Source organism: Podarcis erhardii (assembly GCF_964252035.2).
Source record: "Podarcis erhardii genome assembly, chromosome: 5".
Lineage (NCBI taxonomy): Eukaryota > Metazoa > Chordata > Lepidosauria > Squamata > Lacertidae > Podarcis > Podarcis erhardii.
The window spans coordinates 15,371,634-15,393,595 of NC_138509.1; the positions used below are offsets into that span (position 1 = coordinate 15,371,634).

A 21,962-nucleotide genomic window follows, 5' to 3' on the forward strand; every position below is an offset into this window, starting at 1 on the left:
TTGGAAAACACAAGATCTACCCACTCGGGAAGAATGGCAGATGAAGGTGATGGACTATATGGAACTGGCGGAGATGACTGGCAGAATCCGAGACCAAGGAGAAGAGTCGGCGGAGGAAGAGTGGAAGAAATTTAAAGTTTATCTTCAGAAATATTGTAAAATTAAGGAATGTTAGAAAGACGTTGGGGGGAAAAATTATGTGGTTTTAGCAGAAAGGATAGAAAGGATTAAGTAAAAATGAATTGGTGAAAGAGAGAATGTAAAATTATAGCATGATAAGATAAATTACTAGGATAAAAACAAAGTTGGAAGGATTTGCTGGAATATCTAATTGAATTAGAATACAAAAATGGGAGGCGTGAGAAAGTCAAGGAAATAAGTGAATGTAAGTAAGTGATTTAAAGGTTTGACTTGCTTTTTATTTCTTTTTTTGTGTTCTGTTTTTTGATGATTTTTTTTATATGTATTGTTTTTTCTCTTTCTTCTTTGATTGTTATATATATACATATTTTTTTTCTTTTCCTTTTTTCCTGTAACCTTTAAAATCTTAATAAAAAATTATTTTTTAAAAAATAATATTCTTCTCCTTAGTGTATGTGTGGGGTTTTGTGTCAGCGTCACTTGTGCAGTTTCTCTTTCTATTCGCTTGTTATATTTCCTTGGTAGTGAGAGAGGTTGGGGTGGCCTAGGTTAGGGTGCGGTTGGTTGTCTTTGGTTGGAGATTAAAAGATATGTGACAGTGATTTAGTTTACGGACTCTTTCTTTCTTCAGTAACTTTATTTTATTTCAGTAACTTGCATTTATGAACCTGGATCTCTCTTCCAAGCACAGATCTTTCTTTAAAAAAGATTGTCTCAGATTAGAAGACAAACTACACAGTGGACACCAAAGGAGAAAATGTTAATTTTAAAATAATATTAGCTCTGGCCTGTAGTGACTCTTGAAGGGCCAGTCTACCATTGCTTTCAGTGAAATGCTGTTTTCTTAACAAGGTACAGTGGTACCTGGGGTTACATACGCTTCAGGTTACATACGCTTCAGGTTACAGACTCCGCTAACCCAGAAATAGTACCTTGGGTTAAGAACTTTGCTTCAGGATGAGAACAGAAATTGTGCAGTGGCGGCGCGGCAGCAGCAGGAGGCCCCATTAGCTAAAGTGGTGCTTCAGGTTAAGAACAGTTTCAGGTGACGAACAGACCTCCGGAACGAATTAAGTACTTAACCCGAGGTACCACTGTATTCAAGGCAATTATATATACCTAGATGCTTAATTTGGGACGCGAAACATGGGAAAGGCCACTGTTGGAGGTTTTGCCTGACAAGTTTTCAGGTTTAGACCAGCAGTCACACAGCAGAAACTGTATCTGAAGAAGTGTGCATGCACACGAAAGCTCATACCAAGAACTGACTTAGTTGGTCTTTAAGGTGCTACTGGAAGGAATTTGTTTTGAGCAGAAACTGTGTTTACTCAACCATAACTTCCCTGCCAAGTCTCTTACTTTCTGGGACAAACCAGGGCTTATCTTTCAGCTGCTGCCGAAAGTAATGCTTGCAGGGCTTTGATCCAAGGAGAGATCCGTTGCCAAATAAATTGCCGAGCAAAGAGCTTGAAGTAACAGTATTTATGTACAAAGTGATAGGTGCCATTCGTTCCGATCCACAAGCAGCTGTTATTTGGATCATTAAAAAGGGTGATTAAGGTTCCTCTGATTTAATCCATCTCTCTCTCTCTCTCTCTCTCTCTCTCTCTGCATTCTGGAGTACTGAATTACTATGAAGGCAGTGGAAGCAGTTCATGTGGGGAGGCACAAGTCACTCACTGAATCATCAAGAACCACTTCCTTCAGCTGCTGGGTTTCTTTGTTTAGCTCCCATCTTCCTGCCTGATACACCTGAAATTGGAGGAGAGGAGAGGCTGAGTTGAGATAAGACTGCAGCAGGCAAAAAGAATGTATGCTAAGCAGCACATCCTTCACACAGGAAGTGGGAGTTCTCCCATTCCGGGGGAAGCATTACTCAATTGCCATCAATCTCAGTGTGAGCTCACTGTACAATGCTATTACAGCCAGTTTCTTCCTGGTAGGGGGGCTTATGTGACATAGTCTTTGCTGAGCAGATAACCCACCTTTCTTCCAAGGAATTCAAAGTGGTGTACATCATTCCCCTCCTGCCCTCAATCGTATCCTCACAACAACCCTGTGAAGTAGGCTTGGCTGAGATGATGCAAATGGTCCAAGGTCCCCCAGAGAGCTTCGTGGCTGAGTGAGGTTTTGTCCCAGGTTTTGCCCAGGTCCTAGTCCAGGAGTCCTAACTCCACCATACCAGACCTTCCAAGTGCCCCTATTTTCCAGGGACGTTCCAGATTTACAGAAGCCATCCCAGTTTCTTATTTGATCCCGGAATGTCCTGCTTTTTCCTTAGGTTGTCTCCATTTTCACTGGAGAAATGTTGGAGGGTATGGAGTTGTGCTACAACTCCCTGACCGTTGGCCATGCTGGCTGGAGCTGGTGGGAGCTGGAGAGGGGACCAGAAATTCCCAAACGCCTCAACTAGGCAGTTCGTCACTAGGGATAAATGTGCAACTATTCAGAAAACAATTAAATCCCGTGAATTATCTGAAGAATAGGCATCTCATGCACCCTTGGAGATGGCCCAAATAATTTTGTAACCTTAGCTCAATGGGGTGTTAGGGGAGGGGTATTACCTCTCGTGGAGGACACATTGTGCTCCTTCTGGGATAGTTTGTCCAAACTTTGGATGGTGTCTTGTATGCCTCCTTCCAGCAACTCCTGCAGCCAAACTGGTGACAAACACTGTTCTGCTTTCCTTTGGACCACATCAGTGAGGCAGAGAGAGGGTGCTTGGCATCTGGGCAGCCCAGGAAATCCAAACAGGATTGTGCCCCAGGAGGTCACTTCGGTGCTTTTAACACAGTGGTTTGACTTCACCCCTGGAGGCAGACTCCATTGTCCCATGAGATAAATGGATGTGAACAACAAAAAAAGCTCAGTGGTTCACAAACTTTTTTCACAGAATAAAAATTTGCTCATGCCACACAATTTTTTTTAATTGATAAGAAATACATTGGAAATCAGAAAGAAACAGCTCCTAGCCGTGCTTGATTTATAACATAGAAATTATAATATAATAATGGATATCCAGAAAGTAGAAAACAATTCAGCTGCATAATGACGTGAATCATTCCCAAAATATAATTATAAATGAGCCTCTTACACATGTACTTTAGTATGCATACAAATTCAATGAAAGGTGTGAGCTTGCATTTGCTGGGTAATCTCATTTATCTAATTTGAGGCAAACTCATCTCCTCACCAGCCCAAAGAAGCCTTTCTCTTTTCTGATCTTACATTTGTCAGAGTTGACAATCCCTGTTCACAACAGGATGTCATGGACTACTGAAGAAAAATAGCCAGTGCTTTTGAAGAAAGGTGTGGATAAAAAGGTAAAGGTAAAGGACTCCTGACAGTTAGGTCCAGTCGCAGATGACTCTGGGGTTGTGGCGCTCACCTCGCTTTACAGACTGAGGGAGCCGGTGTTTGTCCACAGACAGTTTTTCCGGGTCATGTGGCCAGCAGGACTAAGCCGCTTCTGGTGAAACAAGAGCAGCACACGGAAACGCCATTTACCTTCCTGCCGGAGTGGTACCTATTTATCTACTTGCACTTTGACGTGCTTTCGAACTGCTAGGTTGGCAGGAGCTGGAACCGAGCAACGGGAGCTCAGCCCGTTGTGGGGATTTTAACCGCCAACCTTCTGATCGGCAAGCCCAAGAGGCTCAGTGGTTTAGACCACAGCACCACCCGCTTCCCTTGGCTGTATATATATAAAAAATATTTTGATACTATGCTATGCTGGGACACGGATGACACTGTGGGTTAAACCACAGAGCCTAGGACTTGCTGATCAGAAGGTCGGCGGTTCGAATCTCCGCGACAGGTAGAGCTCCCGTTGCTCGGTCCCTGCTCCTGTCAACCTAGCAGTTTGAAAGCACGTCAAAGTGCAAGTAGATAAATAGGTACTGCTCCGGTGGGAAGGTAAACGGCATTTCCATGTGCTGTTCTGGTTCACCAGAAACGGCTTAGTCATGCTGGCCACATGACCCGGAAGCTGTACACCGGCTCCCTCGGCCAATAAAGCGAGATGAGCGCCGCAACCCCAGAGTCGGCCACGAGTGGACCTAATGGTCAGGGGTCCCTTTACCTTTACCTATGCTATGCTATGCTACACTTAAATGCTCCCGTGTTTCTTTGATTGTCCTTTAATCTTCTGGCAACACTTGTCATCCTCTTCTGCTACACCCTTGGAGAACCACTGTCTTAACTAGAGCAGCAATTGATGCCCCATATTACCCAAGAGCCAGTTGCCTTATTTTGGCATCTGAGACAGATTCTGCTTCTCACCCTTCCTAACAGGAACGATATAATAATAATAATAAACTAAATAGCTAACAATTTGCTGTCCTTTTATGATGCCCAAAATTAGCCATCTGAGGGCAACCGTTTCATACTCTTTAATGATAGGGCCACTCAGTGTGCCCTGTTCTATTTCTTGGATGCTAACTTTTTATTAAATAAAACCATTCCTTTGAAGTCTTCCACGGCAAATTTAACTTCTGAGTGATAAAGCATATGGAATTCAAGTAGGCATGAAAAGAAGAAAAAAATCTGTTAACACATCTAATTTTATCCCTGAGCACATTGCAGATGAAAAACTAAATATTCATTTCCTCTTCCAGCAAGGGATTTTTCTCTACTTTTCCAAGGTAATGAAGAACACTAATTACTAATCAAGTGTGCCGGCGAGGGTCTGGATGAAGATCTAGCTCCAGACACATACGATACAATACTATGGATGATACGCCTTTCTGTAGTGAAACTGCAATTCACAATGCTTTAGAAATCCCCTCATTGAGTCACTTGTGACTTCTGTTTGCAAAGAGTTAAATGTATGGGGGTTTTTTTGGTTTTTTTAACTGAATCCCCCTAGTGGTGCAAACCTCCAGGCAGTGTGGAATGATACCATTCTTGTCATCAAGCTGGAATGCATCATAGGGTAGAGCTGTCCAATCAGGGCTCTGTGTGAGGGTTTATATAGAGTTATGTTTCCTCTGCAGAACAGCCAAAGTGAGCACACTGAGAGGCTAAGCCTTCCGCTATAGCAATATTATCACAGAGCACAGCACAGCACAGTTTTGCCACTGTTGTTCCATCTGGTAAGTCCAACACCTTTAAATCTTAGTTATATGAAATATAATTATATTAACTATTGCCCACACACAAGTTTTAAAGAGCCCCGTTGAATGATGGCTGCAACTTTTTAATGCTCGGGGACTTTATTCTCTTTTCAGTCATCTCAAAGCTTTATTGTTGTGGTGCTCCCTTTTAAAGCAATAAACGCCTCTTTGCAAGAGGCTTGATTGTACATGCAGAAGAGTCTTGCAAGGTCTGGAATATGTTTTTTCAAACAAGATTGGCAATTTAAAAAGAATAGACTGCTGTGATTATACTTAACGTGAATATGTCTTTGTTATGTTTGTCTGCTTGTGTTTTAATACCACTTATCGAATCTTTTCCTGCTGTAATATGGTCTGTTTTGGTTTTGAACCTGCATTAGATCTTAGGAAACAATATCTGATTGCAAAGAAACTGTGAACGTTTGGGGCTAAAGGCTAAACACAATTTCAGTGTGTTCTGACATGTCAGTTTCCATCCAGGCAGTTTTGTCATTGCTTGTAGTTTTGTGTTGCTTTGGATTTACATTCATATAATTACGCCGAGTGCTTTTAGAAAGAATGGGGTAGACTTCTATCTGCCAATTTTAGAATTTTTAGCTGCGGATGAAAAACACACAAGCGATTTTTTCCAGCGTCTCTCCTCTTGCTGTTCCTTTGTGACCCTCCGGCATGATCTGGTTAAGGGAGTCAAATGCGTCTATCTTGCACTTTGAGGCGATTGGATCTGCCTTTTAGATTTCATTGGGATTGTGCAGCTTTTTCAATTTTCACTTAGAACTTCGGTCCTGCAGACCATTAGGGCAGGGGCTGAGCAGGCGCAAAGGCAGCTCCCTGATGCTCCGATGTGATTCCATGTGCCCTGCTATTGCTATCCCACACCTTGATCCCTCTGCACTGCAGGCAGGCTCAGGCACTGGGCTGATCCTTCTGGGAAACAGAGTGTGCAGTATTCTTGCTCAGCAAGCCAGCGCTCTTTGAACAGGAGCCAGCAAATAAGCATGGCAGACATGGCCGTAGTAAAAGTAATGGGCAAGCTGCCATTGACAAAGCCAGTAGTCACACTTCCCATTCACATATATGGTGTGCAAATACCTGCCCTGTATCTATGATAGAGGGCTTGATGGGTATATATACAAAATGGACAGGAGAAGGGCAGCATCTATACCCTCCAACATTTATCTGGTGAAAATAGGGACGTCCTATTCCATAATAATAATAATAATAATAATAATAATAATAATATTTATACCCCGCCCATCTGACCGGGTTGTCCCAGCCACTTTGGGCAGCTTCCAAACCCGTAATAAAACATTAAAAAACTTCCCTATACAGCGGCTGCTTTCAGATGTTTTCTAAAGGCTGTACTGTATTGTTACTTATCTTCTTGGCTCAGGGGTCATGCAACTCCATACCGTCCAACATATTTCTCCAGTGAAAATAGACGTCCTAAAGGAAAAGCGGGACATTCCAGGATGAAATCAGAAACCAGGATGGCTTCTGTAAATCCAGGACTGTCCCTGGAAAATAGAGCCACCTGGATGGTCTGCAACATCAGAAGAGGGAGAGGGCAGCACCTTGATGTCTAAGAGTGGTTAATATCCACTCTTGAGTACTTCCTAGGCAGGATTCAATCTCAGCAATATTTATCAAGCAGCTTTGAATTTAGACATAATGCAACCAATTTGCCTATACGAGTGAGCAATGGTTGGGATCTTTGTTTTCGTTTTAATTTGAGCAGATGGCAGCTGTGGTTTGCTTGGTTTCAGCGCAGCTGTGCCCTGCCTTGGATAAGGTCTGGAAAGGCTCCACTTACTTGTAGTAAGAAAGGTGTCTCTGAGGAGATGGTCCTGTCGGGATTCCAGCCCTCGATAGGTTGGGCTGGTGTGAGTCACATGCCAGCGGAGGGTGTTCACCTCGTAGGCATGCAGTTCAGGGATCGCTCCGATCAGAGAGTCAAGTCTGCGTGGGTGTCAGTGGCCAAGTGAGCGAAAGTCAGCCAGGGAAAGCAGAGGGGGAAAGTGACAACCTGTGCAATGATCACCACTTCGATCACTAGGCAAGCTGAAGGCTGCTTGGAGCTTGAGAATGTATAGCAGAAGCAGGACAGACCAAGCAGATAGGCGGTCCTGATGCAGGAGCTTGCCAGCATAACAGGACATCCCTATGCAAGTTGCTGGATCCCTCGAAATTTCTGTTCTCCTAATGCAACTGTTTTACGGCCCAGTAAAGCTAAAGGTAAAGGGACCCCTGACCATTAGGTCCAGTCGTGACCGACTTTAGGGTTGTGGCGCTCATCTCGCTTTATTGGCCGAGGGAGCCGGCGTACAGTTTCCAGGTCATGTGGCCAGCATGACTGAGCCACTTCTGGTGAACCAGAGCAGTGCACGTTAACGCCATTTACCTTCCTGCCGGAGTGGTACTTTGACATGCTTTCGAACTGCTAGGTTGGCAGGAGCAGGGACCGAGCAACGGGAGCTCATCCCGTCACGGGGATTCGAACCGCCAACCTTCTGATCGGCAAGTCCTAGGCTCTGTGGTTTAACCCACAGCGCCACCCGCGTCACTATTGTAAAACATGAGATTCAGCAAGGGTTGCTCCTAAGTGAGTGTGCATAGAATTGCAGCCATGCAGCCCGATCCTACGCTTTCTTACTCAGAATTAAGTCCCACTTTTGTCCAATGGGATTTTATTTCACTGCACTTTTGCTTTCCTGTTTTTAACTTCGCGAAAATTACAAACTGGAGGTGAACGAGTTAAAACTGATATTTTAAGTCTCCATCATCAGCCTTTGCACAGCTTACCCCTTAATCCTCAGTTTCAACAGAAGGGCTGCCTGAATCAAGCAGGTGGTGGTTTGTCACCAAATTTGGCAATAGATGCGCCCGTTTATTTCCAAATGCCTTCCTGAAACATTGCGCTTTGTCCCTACACGCAGAGATGAAATACCCTCAGGCTTTTTTGAGAATGAGTTCATCCCTTCGTGAAGTTAAGGCGCCAGCTTTTAATGGAGCAATCTCCTGCTATGTGCACGAACACTTTCTGTAAGAGAGAGGAGAATCTCTGCCAGATTGATTTAAAGCTCAATAATTATAGTCTACCACTTATACTTTGAAATCAAATTAACAAATTGCTAATTACCGACAGCCTGCTAAATGGTTGTCATTATTGGTAAAAGGGAGCACTGAGGTGTTTCTTCATTCCCAGCACAATCATAGGTTGGTCTGTTTGGAAGAAAGTCTCACCAAGTTATTATTAATTATTAAATTTATATACCACCCTTCGGCCAGGGATTCCAGGGCCACTTACAATATAAAGCACAAAACACATAACATAATAACAAACTAAACAATACTCCCACCATAGGATTTACTTCCAGGCAAATGTGATTGCAATATGATCAGTGCTTTCCCTGAGACTGACACAGACCCTCGCAGTGTAATAATCCAAAATGCCACTTACGTAGGAGTATGTTTCACAGAAATCAATGGGGCATTTTCATATCACGTATTTGGAACAGGGGTATTGCATTAGTGCAGCTCTTCTCTAATCATTCCAACAAAAAAGGAGCTCAAGAGAACACTATTTCCTCAAAATGCAAAAACTGAGGGAGAAATCCAGGTATAAAGAGCAGGATTTTGTCTTGTGGAAAAGGGGAGAAATTGCATCGCGAATTGCCTGTTATGCTTATTTCTTGTGATTAGACAAGAGGCTGGCGACAGACGATGGAATCAAAGGCAACATGATATTGATAATGTTGCTCTCAGTGTACACACATTTCCATTATAATTTCTGGCCGAGCAGGTTTTCAGAACACTACAGAAATCTGTGAAACCTGTTTACTAGTGGTGCATCGTAGGATGACAGGCAACAATACCTTCAACTTTCCGGGGAAAACTCGCATCTGCCTCCAGAGCTAGGACCAGGGCTGTGGTGGATCAGAAGAGCCTTGTGTGTTGATCACTCTGTTTGCTACCACGTGTTGGAGAGAAGCAGCACGAAGGGTTAAGGAGGACCAGGCAGGTGGGACCTGAAGACACCATCCTGCTGGTGGTTCTCTCTTGATGACATCCTCAGCTTCAACCTGAGTTTGGAACAGGGAGAGAGAAAAGCAGCTTAACACATCCCTTCTCCAACGAAAGGCTGTTCAAGTTGGAAAGAAAAAAACCAGCTTGGTCCCATCTTTGTTCCACATTACAAACCTGAGCTTATTCCTTTGCTTGCAGAAACCTGTGTAAAGAAGGACCCAGGAAGTGAACCAAACTGGTGGAAATAGTCTTGCCCAACGCCATGAAGTTACTCATCACCATCTCTGTAATGCTGAGCGTTCTCATCACAGACATAGCATCAGTAAGTTTTGCAACCGTGGCAGGAACTCCAACTGACAAGCGCTTGTGCTTATTTCCATGTTTGACCATAAATGCAAAGCTTCCTCTTTCACCCATGGCCCAAACCTATTTTTAGAAACTTCTTTCTTTTTTGGTTACTGCTGGTACGTGCAGGAGGTTGTACCCTGGGATGTATAACCTGATAAATACTTTTTGACATATTTATTTCAAAGCAATATGTGTACCTCAACGTTCCCTTCCTTTTGATCACCTCTCTGCCCTTTCCATCTCCCAGTCCGTACAACACACACACAAACTAGACTTCTTCCTCTGCTCACCTCTCCACATTTTTCTGGACTGCTTTTTCCAACCTGCCCTTTAAAGCTATCCCTTCTCCCCTTGCTTTTTCAAGCAACTGTCTAGTTCTTTCCCAAACCCTTGGTTCTTCTGCTTCCTCTTCCACCTCACCCTTCTGCCTGCTTCTCTCTTAGATAATAGAAGATTAGATATGATTCTGCCTGCCCCACTCACTCTATGTGACTTAGCTGCAGAAAGTCTCTTCTCCACAAAATTATTTTTATAAGAATTATGGAACACATACATACATACATACATACATACATACATGTAGTCCAAGCCACCCCTGATTTAATGAACAGCAGTACACACCTGCAGAAGTCATCCATTATATATGATTGGACTACAGCTTTCATCTGCCCCAACCAGAATGGACAGTGGTCAGTGATGATGGTCCAACAAGAACTGAGAACACCATGTTGGTTAATCCTGCTTTACACCCTAAAGCTTAGCGTAATCATCTGTAAGAAACTGCCCTACCTCTCAGGGTTGTTATGAGGGAAATGAAAATATGCAGAGGGGGAGTTATTTAAGATTTGCTTCATCTAAATAATGCTTCCTTATTTTTCCTTTAGAATAATTTGTGTCTGTCTTTGTTCCCTCTTAGTTTCACCACTGGAAGAAAGATCGCAAGCTGGGAAGCAAAGCTAAATATGAACATAAAGGTAAAGAAATCTTTGCAGCTTTTTGTTGACATCTGAAAACTGCTGCTGCTCTTTGACAAAGTGCCAAATTCCTTGTTTTGAACCTCTGATAGCCCCTTCTTTGAGATAGCACCACTTAACCCTTTCATCACCCTCTGCTTTCTCGCTGCAATATCTCCTGGCAATTCCCAGTGTGGTGTAGTGATTAAGAGCGGTTGACTCGTAATCTGGGGAACCGGGTTCGCATCTCTGCTCCTCCACATGCAGCTGCTGGGTGACCTTGGGCCAGTCACACTTCTTTGAAGTCCCTCAGCCCCATTCACCTCACAGAGTGTTTGTTGTGGGGGAGGAAGGGAAAGGAGAATGTTAGCCGTTTAGAGACTCCTTTGGGTAGTGATAAAGCGGGATATCAAATCCAAATTCTTCTTCTTCTTCTTCTTCTTCTTCTTCTTCTTCTTCTTCTTCTTCTTCTTCTTCTTCCTCTCTCTCAAAGAAACATTATGGTTCCCATGGAAGGAAAGGCAATGGATGGAGAATCTGTCTTTCTTCCTAAAGCTTCTTTTTCTTAGAGCAGTCTTCTGGGTGGGGCTGATGGGAGTTGCATAAAATATCTAGAGGGCAATAGAATGAGGAAGGCTGTCCTTGAAGAAGGGGCCCACTGAAGTTTTGCTACGCATTTGGATGTGATGTGATGTTTGGCCTACAGTGTGGCATACTACAATTTCCCCGCAATGTCTTGTTTGCAGGTTGCACCTGTCTGAATGGAGGAACCTGTGTCTCCTACTACCTCTTTTCTGGAATGAGACGTTGCTTATGCCCCAAAGGATATAGTGGGGACCACTGTGAAATCGGTAGGTGATCACTTCAAAACTTGTTTCCGTTTTTACTCAACAACTCACAGCCTTTAGAAATTAAAGAACGCCAATAAATCCTACAGTTTTTTGGAACAGACAAAGCCACTCTGGACACTCCCCCCCCCAAACAAAAAAGAAACAAGAGATTGGGTGGGAGGCTTAAAGGTAAAGGGACCCCTGACCATTAGGTCCAGTTGTGGACGACTCTGCGGTTGCAGTGCTCATCTTGCTTTATTGGCCGAGGGAGCTGGCGTACAGCTTCCAGGTCATGTGGCCAGCATGACTAAGCTGCTTCTGGCAAACCAGAGCAGCGCATGGAAACGCCATTTACCTTCCCGCCACAGCAGTACCTATTTATCTACTTGCACTTTGAGGTGCTTTGGAACTGGTAGGTTGGCAGGAGCAGGGACTGAGCAACGGGAGCTCACCCCATCACGGCGATTCGAACCGCCAACCTTCTGATCGGCAAGTCCTAGGCTCTGTGGTTTAACCCACAGTGCCACCTGGGTTGGGAGGCTTATTGAGCTGTAAACCCCTTTGAGAACGGGTATCTGAAAAGATAGAGTAAAAATCAGCGCAGCACTAATGTAATTGTTCCACCTGCGCAATCATCTCTGTTTGCTTGATGGAATGATGACCCTCTCCCTCCTCACTCCTGTCCACTGTTTTGTGGGTTCTCCCAACTTTCCAGAGCAGTTTTGGAGGAAGCACGGGGGGGGGGGTGCAGGGGGAGGAGAGCAGAAAAATCCCTGTTGTGCTAGTGCTAGCTGTCAAGCTGGCTTCCACTAGTGGAATTGGTTTGCTGGATCTGGCCCTATAGTTCCAGAATCCAGAGGCAGGGTTATGTTAGTCTGTTGCAGCAAAACAGCAAAATCTCATGGGGCCCGCTTCATAAAATGTATGAAGCGCTTTCTTGAATTATAGGTTTATATAAATATGGTTAGTGGGGTGGGACTGACAACGACAAAGTCAGAGAGAAATGAAATGCAGAGAAGTATAGACACGTTGGCAATAACATCCTGGCACTGGCAAGTCAAGATTTAACATGACAAAAATCCTTTGTCTCAATGGATTCCATGGAACCTCTCAGCTGCCAATTCTCCATCAGCACTGACAATCCTCTTGTTTTCTCGACAGATGCTGAAAGTCGCTGCTATACAGACAACGGGGAGGACTACAGAGGGACTTTGTCCGTGAATGAGAAAGGTGACAGGTGCCTGCATTGGGACTCCCCTTCACTGCAGAGATGGCCTTATCATGATGGCATGGAGAATGCCATGAAACTTGGGTTAGGAAAGCACAACTTCTGCAGGTAACTGAAATGCAACGGAATGTACTGCTATAGGTCCAGTTGCCCTATTTTTTAATTTTTTCCCCAACCCACAGTTCCACAGTTGCCATGTGCATTTGAATAGGTAAAAGGTAAAGGGACCCCTGAGCATTAGGTCCAGTCGTGACCGACTCTGGGGTTGCGGCGCTCATCTCGCTTTATTGGCCAAGGGAGCCGGCGTACAGCTTCCGGGTCATGTGGCCAGCATGACTAAGCCACTTCTGGCAAACCAGAGCAGCGCACGTAAACGCTGTTTACCTTCCCGCCGGAGTGGTACCTATTTATCTACTTGCACTTTGACGTGCTTTCGAACTGCTAGGTGGGCAGGAGCAGGGACCGAGCAACGGGATCTCACCCCGTCGCGGGGATTCGAACCGCCGACCTTCTGATCGGCAAGTCCTAGACTCTGTGGTTTAACCCACAGCGCCACCCGCGTCCCACAATAATAATGCTTTTGAATAATAATGCATCAAATCATCTGACTGGCATTCCACAAAGAACATCAGCTGTGGTGAATGACTAGATCTTCTACTATAACTTGTACTTTTAAGAATGGTTAGGGTTTCATTCACATTGTCTTTGTTGATGCAAACAGGGATTCCGTATGGTTCTCTTTGGATGACAAGGACAAAGTATAACTAATTGTTGAGCAAAAGAATTATTTTGCCTGGGGCACCTTGCCCCACCTACTGAAATCCCTTCTTTAGGCAACTTTGCCAGGTTCAAGGGTTCTGTTCAACGTTGCCTATAGTTATACTTGGTAGTTTGCAGGATTAGTGCCCTGCAGGAACATTTAACTAGCATTACTAAGAATATAGGTGAACTGGATGACTTCAGCATACTGTACCATGAAGTGGAGGCATTCTGCCGCCCCCTGCAGGTTGGCGTTGGTATTACTGAGGATCATTCTTTTGAAGGCAACATTCCATTGTTTTTCAGAAATCCTGATGGCCGATCCAAGCCGTGGTGTTACGTTAGGAATGGTTATCGAACCTCTTCAACATCCTGCAAAATCGACGTATGCCGAAAAGGTATATTATTACTTAGAGTGCCAGATGCTTATAAACTTTTAAGATCAAAGCAAGGTACACGAAAACCACTTCATAATGAAGCCAAGCACTGCAAGCCGAAGAAATGCCTATTCTGGGCCAGATACTAACTTTGGCAAGTTAAGTAGACAAAAATAATTTGTCAGTAGACAGCTAGCATGTTCAGTAGAAGGATTTTCGCTTAGCCTGTTCCCCACTGTGCGAGCATTCTGTGCAGAGGGAGAATTAAGAGTGGTGCAGTGGTTAAGAGCTATAGATCTGGGGAACCGGGTTCGCGTCTCTGCTCCTCCACATGCAGCTGCTGGGTGACCTTGGGCCAGTCACACTTCTCTGAAGTCTCTCAGCCCCACTCACCTCACAGAGTGTTTGTTGTGGGGGAGGAAGGGAAAGGAGAATGTTAGCCGCTTTGAGACTCCTTCGGGTAGTGATAAAGCGGGATATCAAATCCAAACTCTTCTTCTATATGTGACCCCTCACCTGCGGTCCTAGCGGTACAAATTCTGGAAGGACGTTTCCATATCATCCGTTGGAAGGTGTTGATCAGCCAAACTTTGCAGATCTTCATGGGGATCTTGCTACCCTGAGGACCTAGTCTTTATTGCGAAGAGCTAAAGCTATGTTTGTTCTTCACTGGGGCAAATCCTTGAGGCTCACTCTTCCTTTTACAGAAGCCACATGTGGCCAGAGGAGTTTCCGCAAGTACTTCAAGATTGTGGGCGGTTTCAAAGCACCCATCGAGTCTCAGCCTTGGATAGCAACCATCTACCACACCGATAAGAGAGGAGGTAGTCAGTTTCTTTGTGGCGGCAGCCTCATAGATCCGTGTTGGGTCCTGACAGCGGCACACTGCTTCGGAAGCAAGTAAGTGCTTCACAATCAACTTTTTCCTTTTAATTCTCCACTTCGGAATTGTTTTCTAGATAAGAGATCCCTTAGTCAACATCCCATACTGTGAAAGGGAGGGATTTTAGCTCACTGGTACAGCATATGCTCTATGTGCAAAAGGTCTCATGCTCCTTCTGCAGGTAGGGCTAGGAAAAGACTCCCATGGCTAGGCAATGTTGGCAACAGGCCAATGAACTGGATGGACCAGTGGTCTGGCAGTATAAGGCAACTTTCCTGTGCTTTTTCATTTCATTTCATTTCATTATTAGATTATAACCTATCCTTCATCATAGGATCTCAGGGCAGTTCACAGAATAAAATACTGGGGGGGCGGGGACCAAGTAAATAAGTAAAACAAAACAACAAAACAATACCCCCACATTCCCATAGACACATTTAAAAGGCTGTAGAATATTAATTAGCCAAAGGCCTGGTTGAATATTAATCAGCCAAAGGCCTGGTTGAATGTTTTCGCCTGATGCCTAAAAATATATAATGACGGTCCCAGAGCTTTCTCCTCAGTGACAAAATTGATGAATAGCCCAGTCTTAGGATTGTTGAGGGTTAAGTCTCATTAAAATCAGTGAAGGTTCCTGTCACGTAAGTGGGTTTAGTATTACAGTCCATGACTGTAGCCCTACACATACTTAGCTTATTGAATTCTGCATAGGTTTGCACTGTAAGTGTGTAAGTTTCAGCTGCACTTGCAGAAGTTATCTTTCCCCTAGATCAATTACTTAACTTACATATATTTTCTTTTGGCGTTTATATTGTAATGGCCACTTGATAGCTATAAATAATATTTGCCTGCCGGTGCAGTACTTGTAAGTACTTGTGTGTTTTTAAGAAATGTCTAGCTTTAAAAAAGTTGGTGACCTTTTCTGTTACCAAAGACTTCCCCCCCCCCCCAGTTAATAAAGCCCATCTGTATGCTAAAATTTCACAATCCTATACAAACACATTTTAATTCTCATCCACAAATGTTCTAGACCAGAAGGAATGTACCCATATAAGGCTTATGATACACCAGGAGTAAGCGCCATTGAATTCAATAGGACTTACCTCTGAGTGGACATGGTTAGGGGCAGCTTGTGCATGTTAGTAAAAGAAGACCCATCGAGTCCTAAAATTGTTATAGGATTGCATCCTAAATACTGGAAAACCTATTTAAAAAAACCAACCAAAGTTTAGAAAGTGATTGCTACTGCTATATCTTTGTTTACCAAGAAATATATGAAATTGATATATTTGAAGAAGTGCTTTAGAACTTTTTGGAATGCGAAACAGTCTGTTGTAAAAAGCAATCCTTTTCTATAAAAAAAGTTTTGTGTTGATATATGCTCATGTTTTGCTGGTTCAAAATGAGATGTTATCAAATGTCTGTATTTTTAAGACAGAATAGCTACATGTGCTAGGAGACATGTTAAATTTTAAGCCCCGCCATTCACCTAGCAAAACAATGAGGCTCAAACAAGAAAGAGGACTGCAAAATTATGTTTCTGTTCTCTTGTGACCGAGACAGAAAACTGAGCAAATGTGAAAGTTAGAGTGGGGAGATATGCCCCTGTATAAATTTTCCCCTAATCAATGTTTTCATTTATTTTCAGCACTCCTGACCTATCCAAGCTGACTGTTATTCTCGGGAAGTCTGAATTGTACACTGATGATACGAAGGAGCAAAAATTTAATGTTGATAGGGTTGTCATTCATGAGGACTACACACTTCAGAGAACGGATTATAATAATGATATTGGTAAGTGACATCTCCAGCTTCCCTTCTGAATCATAGACATGTTTTACTCGAGCATGCAAAAAACTGAGCCACAAATGTTTCACCCGAGTACTGCTGCAAAATAAGGGCCCATTTTAGTGAGAAATGGTGTAGGTTGTGTACTTCTAAAGCACATTTGAAGCCCGTTCTTTTTGTCAAAGAATTCTAGTCATTGTAGTTTACCTCTCACAGAGTTATGTGCAGTGCCCAGAATCCTTTCACGGAACGAATGTGCTTCAAATGTGCCTTAAAATTATAGTGTGTTACACAGCCTTACAGCAAAACACCTCGTATTTCATTGTCATGACATCATCCCCATATTTGCAAACGATACAAAAATGACTGCAGATGATAGCTTAGGAAAATATACAGGTACGAATGAGCTATCTTCTTTCACCAAATGTTTGGGGGTGGGTGTTCTATCAGATCATTGTAAGGAAAATACTTTGAGAGTCAGGAAGATGATTTCTTCTCTCTCTGAGGCAGTCAAGAGATTAATTTTCCCTGGGTTGGCAATGTTTCACTATCTCTAGCCAGTCCTGGAAATGCTTACGATGTGTTTCTATGGTTAAACAAATTATTTTTATTTATCATTTATCAAACTTATTAGTCGCTTGTCACCCAAAGGTCTTCAAGCGACTTATAGCAAAGAAAAATATACAATACATAATACAATACATGAATGGGGAATCATATAATATGTTATATGAAATATTAATGTAACATTTATGGAAGAAAACAAACAAGTAAACCATACCAGCCATATAAATAATAGCAAATTAAAAGGGGTGAGGGGAGATGCACATTAACAAAGTACATTTACTTTTTATTATTGTCATTAAAATACTCTATTAATCACTGAACATAATAAAAGGGTCCATTTTAAGCTACATTTTTATCAGATTTCACAATCTAAATTATCAGCAGGAGGTAGGGATTATGCATACAAGTAAATGCAGTAACATGACTACAGTGGTACCTCAGGTTACATACGCTTCAGGTTACAGACTCCGCTAACCCAGAACTATTACCTCGGCTTAAGTACTTTGCTTCAGGATGAGAACAGAAATCGTGTTCTGACGGCGCGGCAGCAGGAGGCCCCATTAGCTAAAGTGGTGCTTCAGGTTAAGAACAGTTTCAGGTTAGGTACAGACCTCTGGAACGAATTAAGTACGTAACCAGAGGTACCACTGTACAATCATATGTCGTCTGGAAAAGCAGCTGGAACGGATAGCTCTAAATATATATCATTCTGTTTCTAATGAGTTTAGTGATAGAAGGTTCCCAATATGACATGCATTCTTTATTCCTTCTTTAGCCCTAATGAGGATCCGATCATCTTCTGGCCAATGTGCACAAGAGTCAGACACTGTGAAGACTATCTGCTTGCCATCACAAGACTCGTTTCCAGACAATTTCCAGTGTGAAGTTTCTGGCTATGGAAGAGAAAACAAGAGTAAGTTGATAAACACCTTTTCCATTCCTAATGCAGGTTGTGTGGCATGTGTTACCGGCACTATCAGGAACCATTAGCCTTCCAGAAGCTGCTAGACTACAACGCCCATCATTCCTGGCCACTGGTCATGCTGGCTGGGACTGCTGGGAGTTGTGAATTCAACAACACCTTGAGTATCACAAATTCCCCATCCTTGCTTTTGAACCTTGCTAGAGGCCAATCGCTAAGGTTGCATGTGTTCTGTGCACCCAGCTCCACTACAGCTCTGATTCTGCAACAAACAAACTCATAGTCTACATACAAAAGACTTTGTGCCGTGTTTGGTTTGCATAATTTAGTTTGTGCACCGTTATCCGCTAGACTGAAGAAGAGGAGTTTGGGTTTCGTGTATGAGGCTATTTGGTGAGGCAGGCTCTGACATTGCTTTGTTTTTGCAATGAAGAAGATCACTTTAGACTTCACTGAGAAAAATAACCCAACCAACTGTCATGTTTCTGGTTTGCAGCTGACATTTACTTCGCAAGGATCCTGAAATCAACCAATGTCAACCTGATACCCCAGTCTTTGTGTAAGAAATACTATAAGGACAGGGTGACGGACAACATGTTCTGTGCTGGAGATCAAACGTGGCAGACAGATTCATGCAAAGTAAGTTTCCTTGTGCACAATGTCTACATTTTATGTCAACAGAATGGTCTGGCTAATGCAGTCCCTTTCTCTAGAACAGGCCTAATGCACATCTGAAGATTTAGAATTTAATATCCCACTATACCAAACATTGGGACACGGGTGGCGCTGTGGGTTAAACCACAGAGCCTAGGACTTGCCGATCAGAAAGTCGGTGGTTCGAATCCCTGCGACGGGGTGAGCTCCCGTTGCTTGGTCCCTGCTCCTGCCCACCTAGCAGTTCGAAAGCATGTCAAAGTGCAAGTAGATAAATAGGTACCGCTCCGGCGGGAAGGTAAACAGCGTTTCCGTGCACTGCTCTGGTTCGCCAGAAGCGGCTTAGTCATGCTGGCCACATGACCCGGAAGCTGTACGCCGGCTCTCTCGGCCAATAAATTGAGATGAGCGCCGCAACCCCAGAGTTGGTCACGACTGGTCCTAATGGTCAGGGGTCCCTTTACCTTTACCTATACCAAACATCTTGCAAAATGCATGTTTGCAGCAAGGAACACAATCCTATTTATTCCGCTGGGCTAAGCCAGCTCCTTTGTAATTTGGAATCTGTCGAAGGAGGATTCCTTGATGCTAGAGCAGCTTTTCGCAAAGTTGGGTCCCCAAAGGTTGCTGGACTACAACTCCCATCACCCCTGACCACAGGTCTTGGCACCTAGGCGTTGTAGTCCAACAACATCTAGGGACCCAAGTTTGAGAATGGCTGTGCTAGAGCTTAAGCTGCATTGGCCACTTCCTTTCCTTGTGTCCCATTATTGTAAAATAGGGCACTAGTGCAACCACAGTGGTAGCAGAATTCCTGAGATGTGCTTTCCCCTAGCTTTCTTCTCTTTAAATGCTCACCATCATTCTTATGTTCCATCAGGGAGATTCCGGCGGTCCCCTGGTTTGTGCAAGCAGTGACAGGATGGTGCTATATGGGATCGTCAGCTGGGGCGATGGCTGTGCTGACAAAGAGAGGCCTGGCGTCTACACGAGAGTCGCAAATTACCTTCGCTGGATCGAAACCCACATGAACGGCATCCATTTCAAAAGTTCCTACCTTCCTAAATGAAGATATGGCAGCTTTCCATGGAGCATGGAGCTGGAGCGTGGAAACTGAGCCAAGGAACGTTACAGGCCATTGAAACGCCAAGCCTTGTTTTGGAGTTGACGGTTCTTTGGTGACTACCTTGACTGGACTTAATATCAGGTCAATTCGTTAACATTTGTGTCGCTGTGTCTGAAGCAGAAACCATCACTGAACAACACACATTCTCCCATGGTGGAGTGGGGAAGCTCTTCAATATTTAACATTTAAATAAGGAGTGTTTTAGCCAGCCAATGTAATATACATGTGGCCTTATCTACAGGAGTCAGTATTTCACTTTGTCAGTAGGTGCGGGGGTTTTTTGGTAAGGTTTTTAAATTGGCTATTAACGTAATATTGGTGCCATCCAGAAAAAAACCTCTTTTAATTGAATGAGATTTCAGGACAACTGTGCTGCCCTATTGATTCATTATGTGCGTTTAGATCTCTGTGGGGTGTAGTGTCAGGGTTTGTTTGTTTTTTAAAGACAAAAAAAACATATCTAAGATACAAGCCTGTGTCGTAACCTGAATTTGGAAACCGTTTGAGGGCAAGCAAAAGCAAAAATCCCAGGGACTTCCTGGGTGTCATCACCCAGGTCAAGAAACAGTGAGTTGTCCACAGGAACAGCCAAATATATTTTCCCATTCCCAAATGGCTCTGAATGTGCCATAATATCTGAGAAGTTTGCAATGTCTCAAAGGTTGCTGGGGGCATCATGTGCAGATTCCAGAACTGCTTCATTGGTGTCCCTAAGATGTTGTCACAATTTGGATTGCTTCTACAATGAAGCTGGTCCTGTGTGTTTAAGGCAGCTTAGCAACTCAGAAGAGCAGGCGATTGAGCATATGTCTGTTGACCTCACAATGATGCGTTGCTGAGTCACAGACCAGATTGTTGCTTGAGAAGTAGTTTGCAGGGAGGCTCATGAGGCCACAATCACTTTGCTGGAGCTCAGAAGGTCTGGAGCTGCACAGTGCCTAAATGGGTATCTGCGTGAGAAACTCATGTATGAGGTACCGCCATAATTTGGGCTTCATGATGGAAGAAAGGCAGGATTAAATACCATTTCTGGCATTTTCTACCAACTTTGAAAAACAGCAATGGAGAAAGTATTTTGAAAAGAAGCAGAATGGAAACAAAAAAATCGTTTTGATTTTTAATTCCAAGGTTTAGCTGTCCCTGGCTTCGTATGACTTGTAATTCCACAGGTGCTGTTGAGATAAGAGCGCTGCATTTTTAACAGGGTTCACTAATGAATATTATTTCAACAATAACCATCAGTACCTTCCTCTATGTTGGCATTTGCACTCCCAGTTGCTGCCCAAAGGACTGGTTCTACCATATTTGTCTGACTCTCTGTGTAGATTGCTGACAGTATTTCAGCTGCCAATTTTTTTAATGATAAGGTGACTAAATTCTGTTACGCACCTTAAAAAACAACAAAAAACCCTGTTGTGGTATAATACATGGTGCGTACAAGGCAAAACTCAGAGCATAGCTAGACCAGAGAGGTCATTTTTGACCTTGCAGAATTTTACAGACCCTGAACTGGGTCAAGCTTCAGCAGATGAGGGTGTCCCTCATAATGAAGAACATTTGTAAATATTGCTTGCCATTTTTACCTGTTTTCCTAAGACTCCTGGCAGTAGCTTTTTTATATAATTAAGAAAGAATGTTTTATTCAATGAATATGTAATATATGTGCTGGGGCTGGAACCCCAATTGTTATTTAATAATCTTACTTTAACTTATTGTTTATAAATCATGGATTTTAAACACCAATAAAATATTACTGCTATGTGGACTTCCTTTTGTTTCTATTACTTTTTTTTGGGGGGGGGACACAAACCAATAAGCTGGTCCTTTTCAACAAGGGGAGCCTTTGGCCCATGGGCTGAATCCAGCCTACCGGGCCCACAAGGCCATTTTGGGCAGGCCACGCCCATCTGATGTAAAATATGATGTCAGGTGTTTGGCTGTTGGTCAAAAGGGGCTTTGCAAGCACCAATCAGCTGGGCCTGCAAAGCCCCTGTGAGAAGTGCTTCCCAAGCACCTAGGAACCAGCTGGTTGCCAGGTGCTTAAGATGTGCTGAGCACAGGGCTTGCAAAGCACTTTGCACTGCACTTCTCAAACACTTGACAGTCGGGTCCCCATGCCTGTTTTGCAAGCTGTACTGCCAATTACAGAGCCATGTTTAACAGATTGAAATAGATTCCACTGGCCTACTTGACTGCACCCTTTAAGTTTACAGGTATCTGCAACCACACTGAGCTCAGTTTCAACC

General features: G+C 43.5%; 1 protein-coding gene across 1 annotated transcript; it reads left to right on the top strand.

Annotated features, from left to right (window-relative positions):
- The first annotated feature begins 5,103 nt into the window (after positions 1-5,103).
- On the top strand, positions 5,104-21,481 carry PLAU (plasminogen activator, urokinase). The gene is made up of 11 exons (XM_081864376.1): positions 5,104-5,234; positions 9,480-9,603; positions 10,546-10,603; positions 11,329-11,433; positions 12,574-12,748; positions 13,706-13,797; positions 14,484-14,676; positions 16,308-16,453; positions 17,790-17,927; positions 18,433-18,575; positions 19,471-21,481. The coding sequence occupies exons 2-11, from the start codon at positions 9,544-9,546 to the stop codon at positions 19,657-19,659; spliced, it is 1,299 nt and encodes a 432-aa protein (XP_081720502.1). The 5' UTR covers positions 5,104-5,234; positions 9,480-9,543; the 3' UTR covers positions 19,660-21,481.
- The last annotated feature ends 481 nt before the right edge of the window (positions 21,482-21,962 follow it).

Bases quoted from the DNA above. Each gene is read 5' to 3' on its own strand.
- PLAU (XM_081864376.1), top strand. From the start codon at position 9,544: ATGAAGTTACTCATCACCATCTCTGTAATGCTGAGCGTTCTCATCACA. The intron at 10,604-11,328 runs GTAAAGAAATCT...TCTTGTTTGCAG, and splicing joins AGCTAAATATGAACATAAAG to GTTGCACCTGTCTGAATGGA. The intron at 12,749-13,705 runs GTAACTGAAATG...ATTGTTTTTCAG, and splicing joins GGAAAGCACAACTTCTGCAG to AAATCCTGATGGCCGATCCA.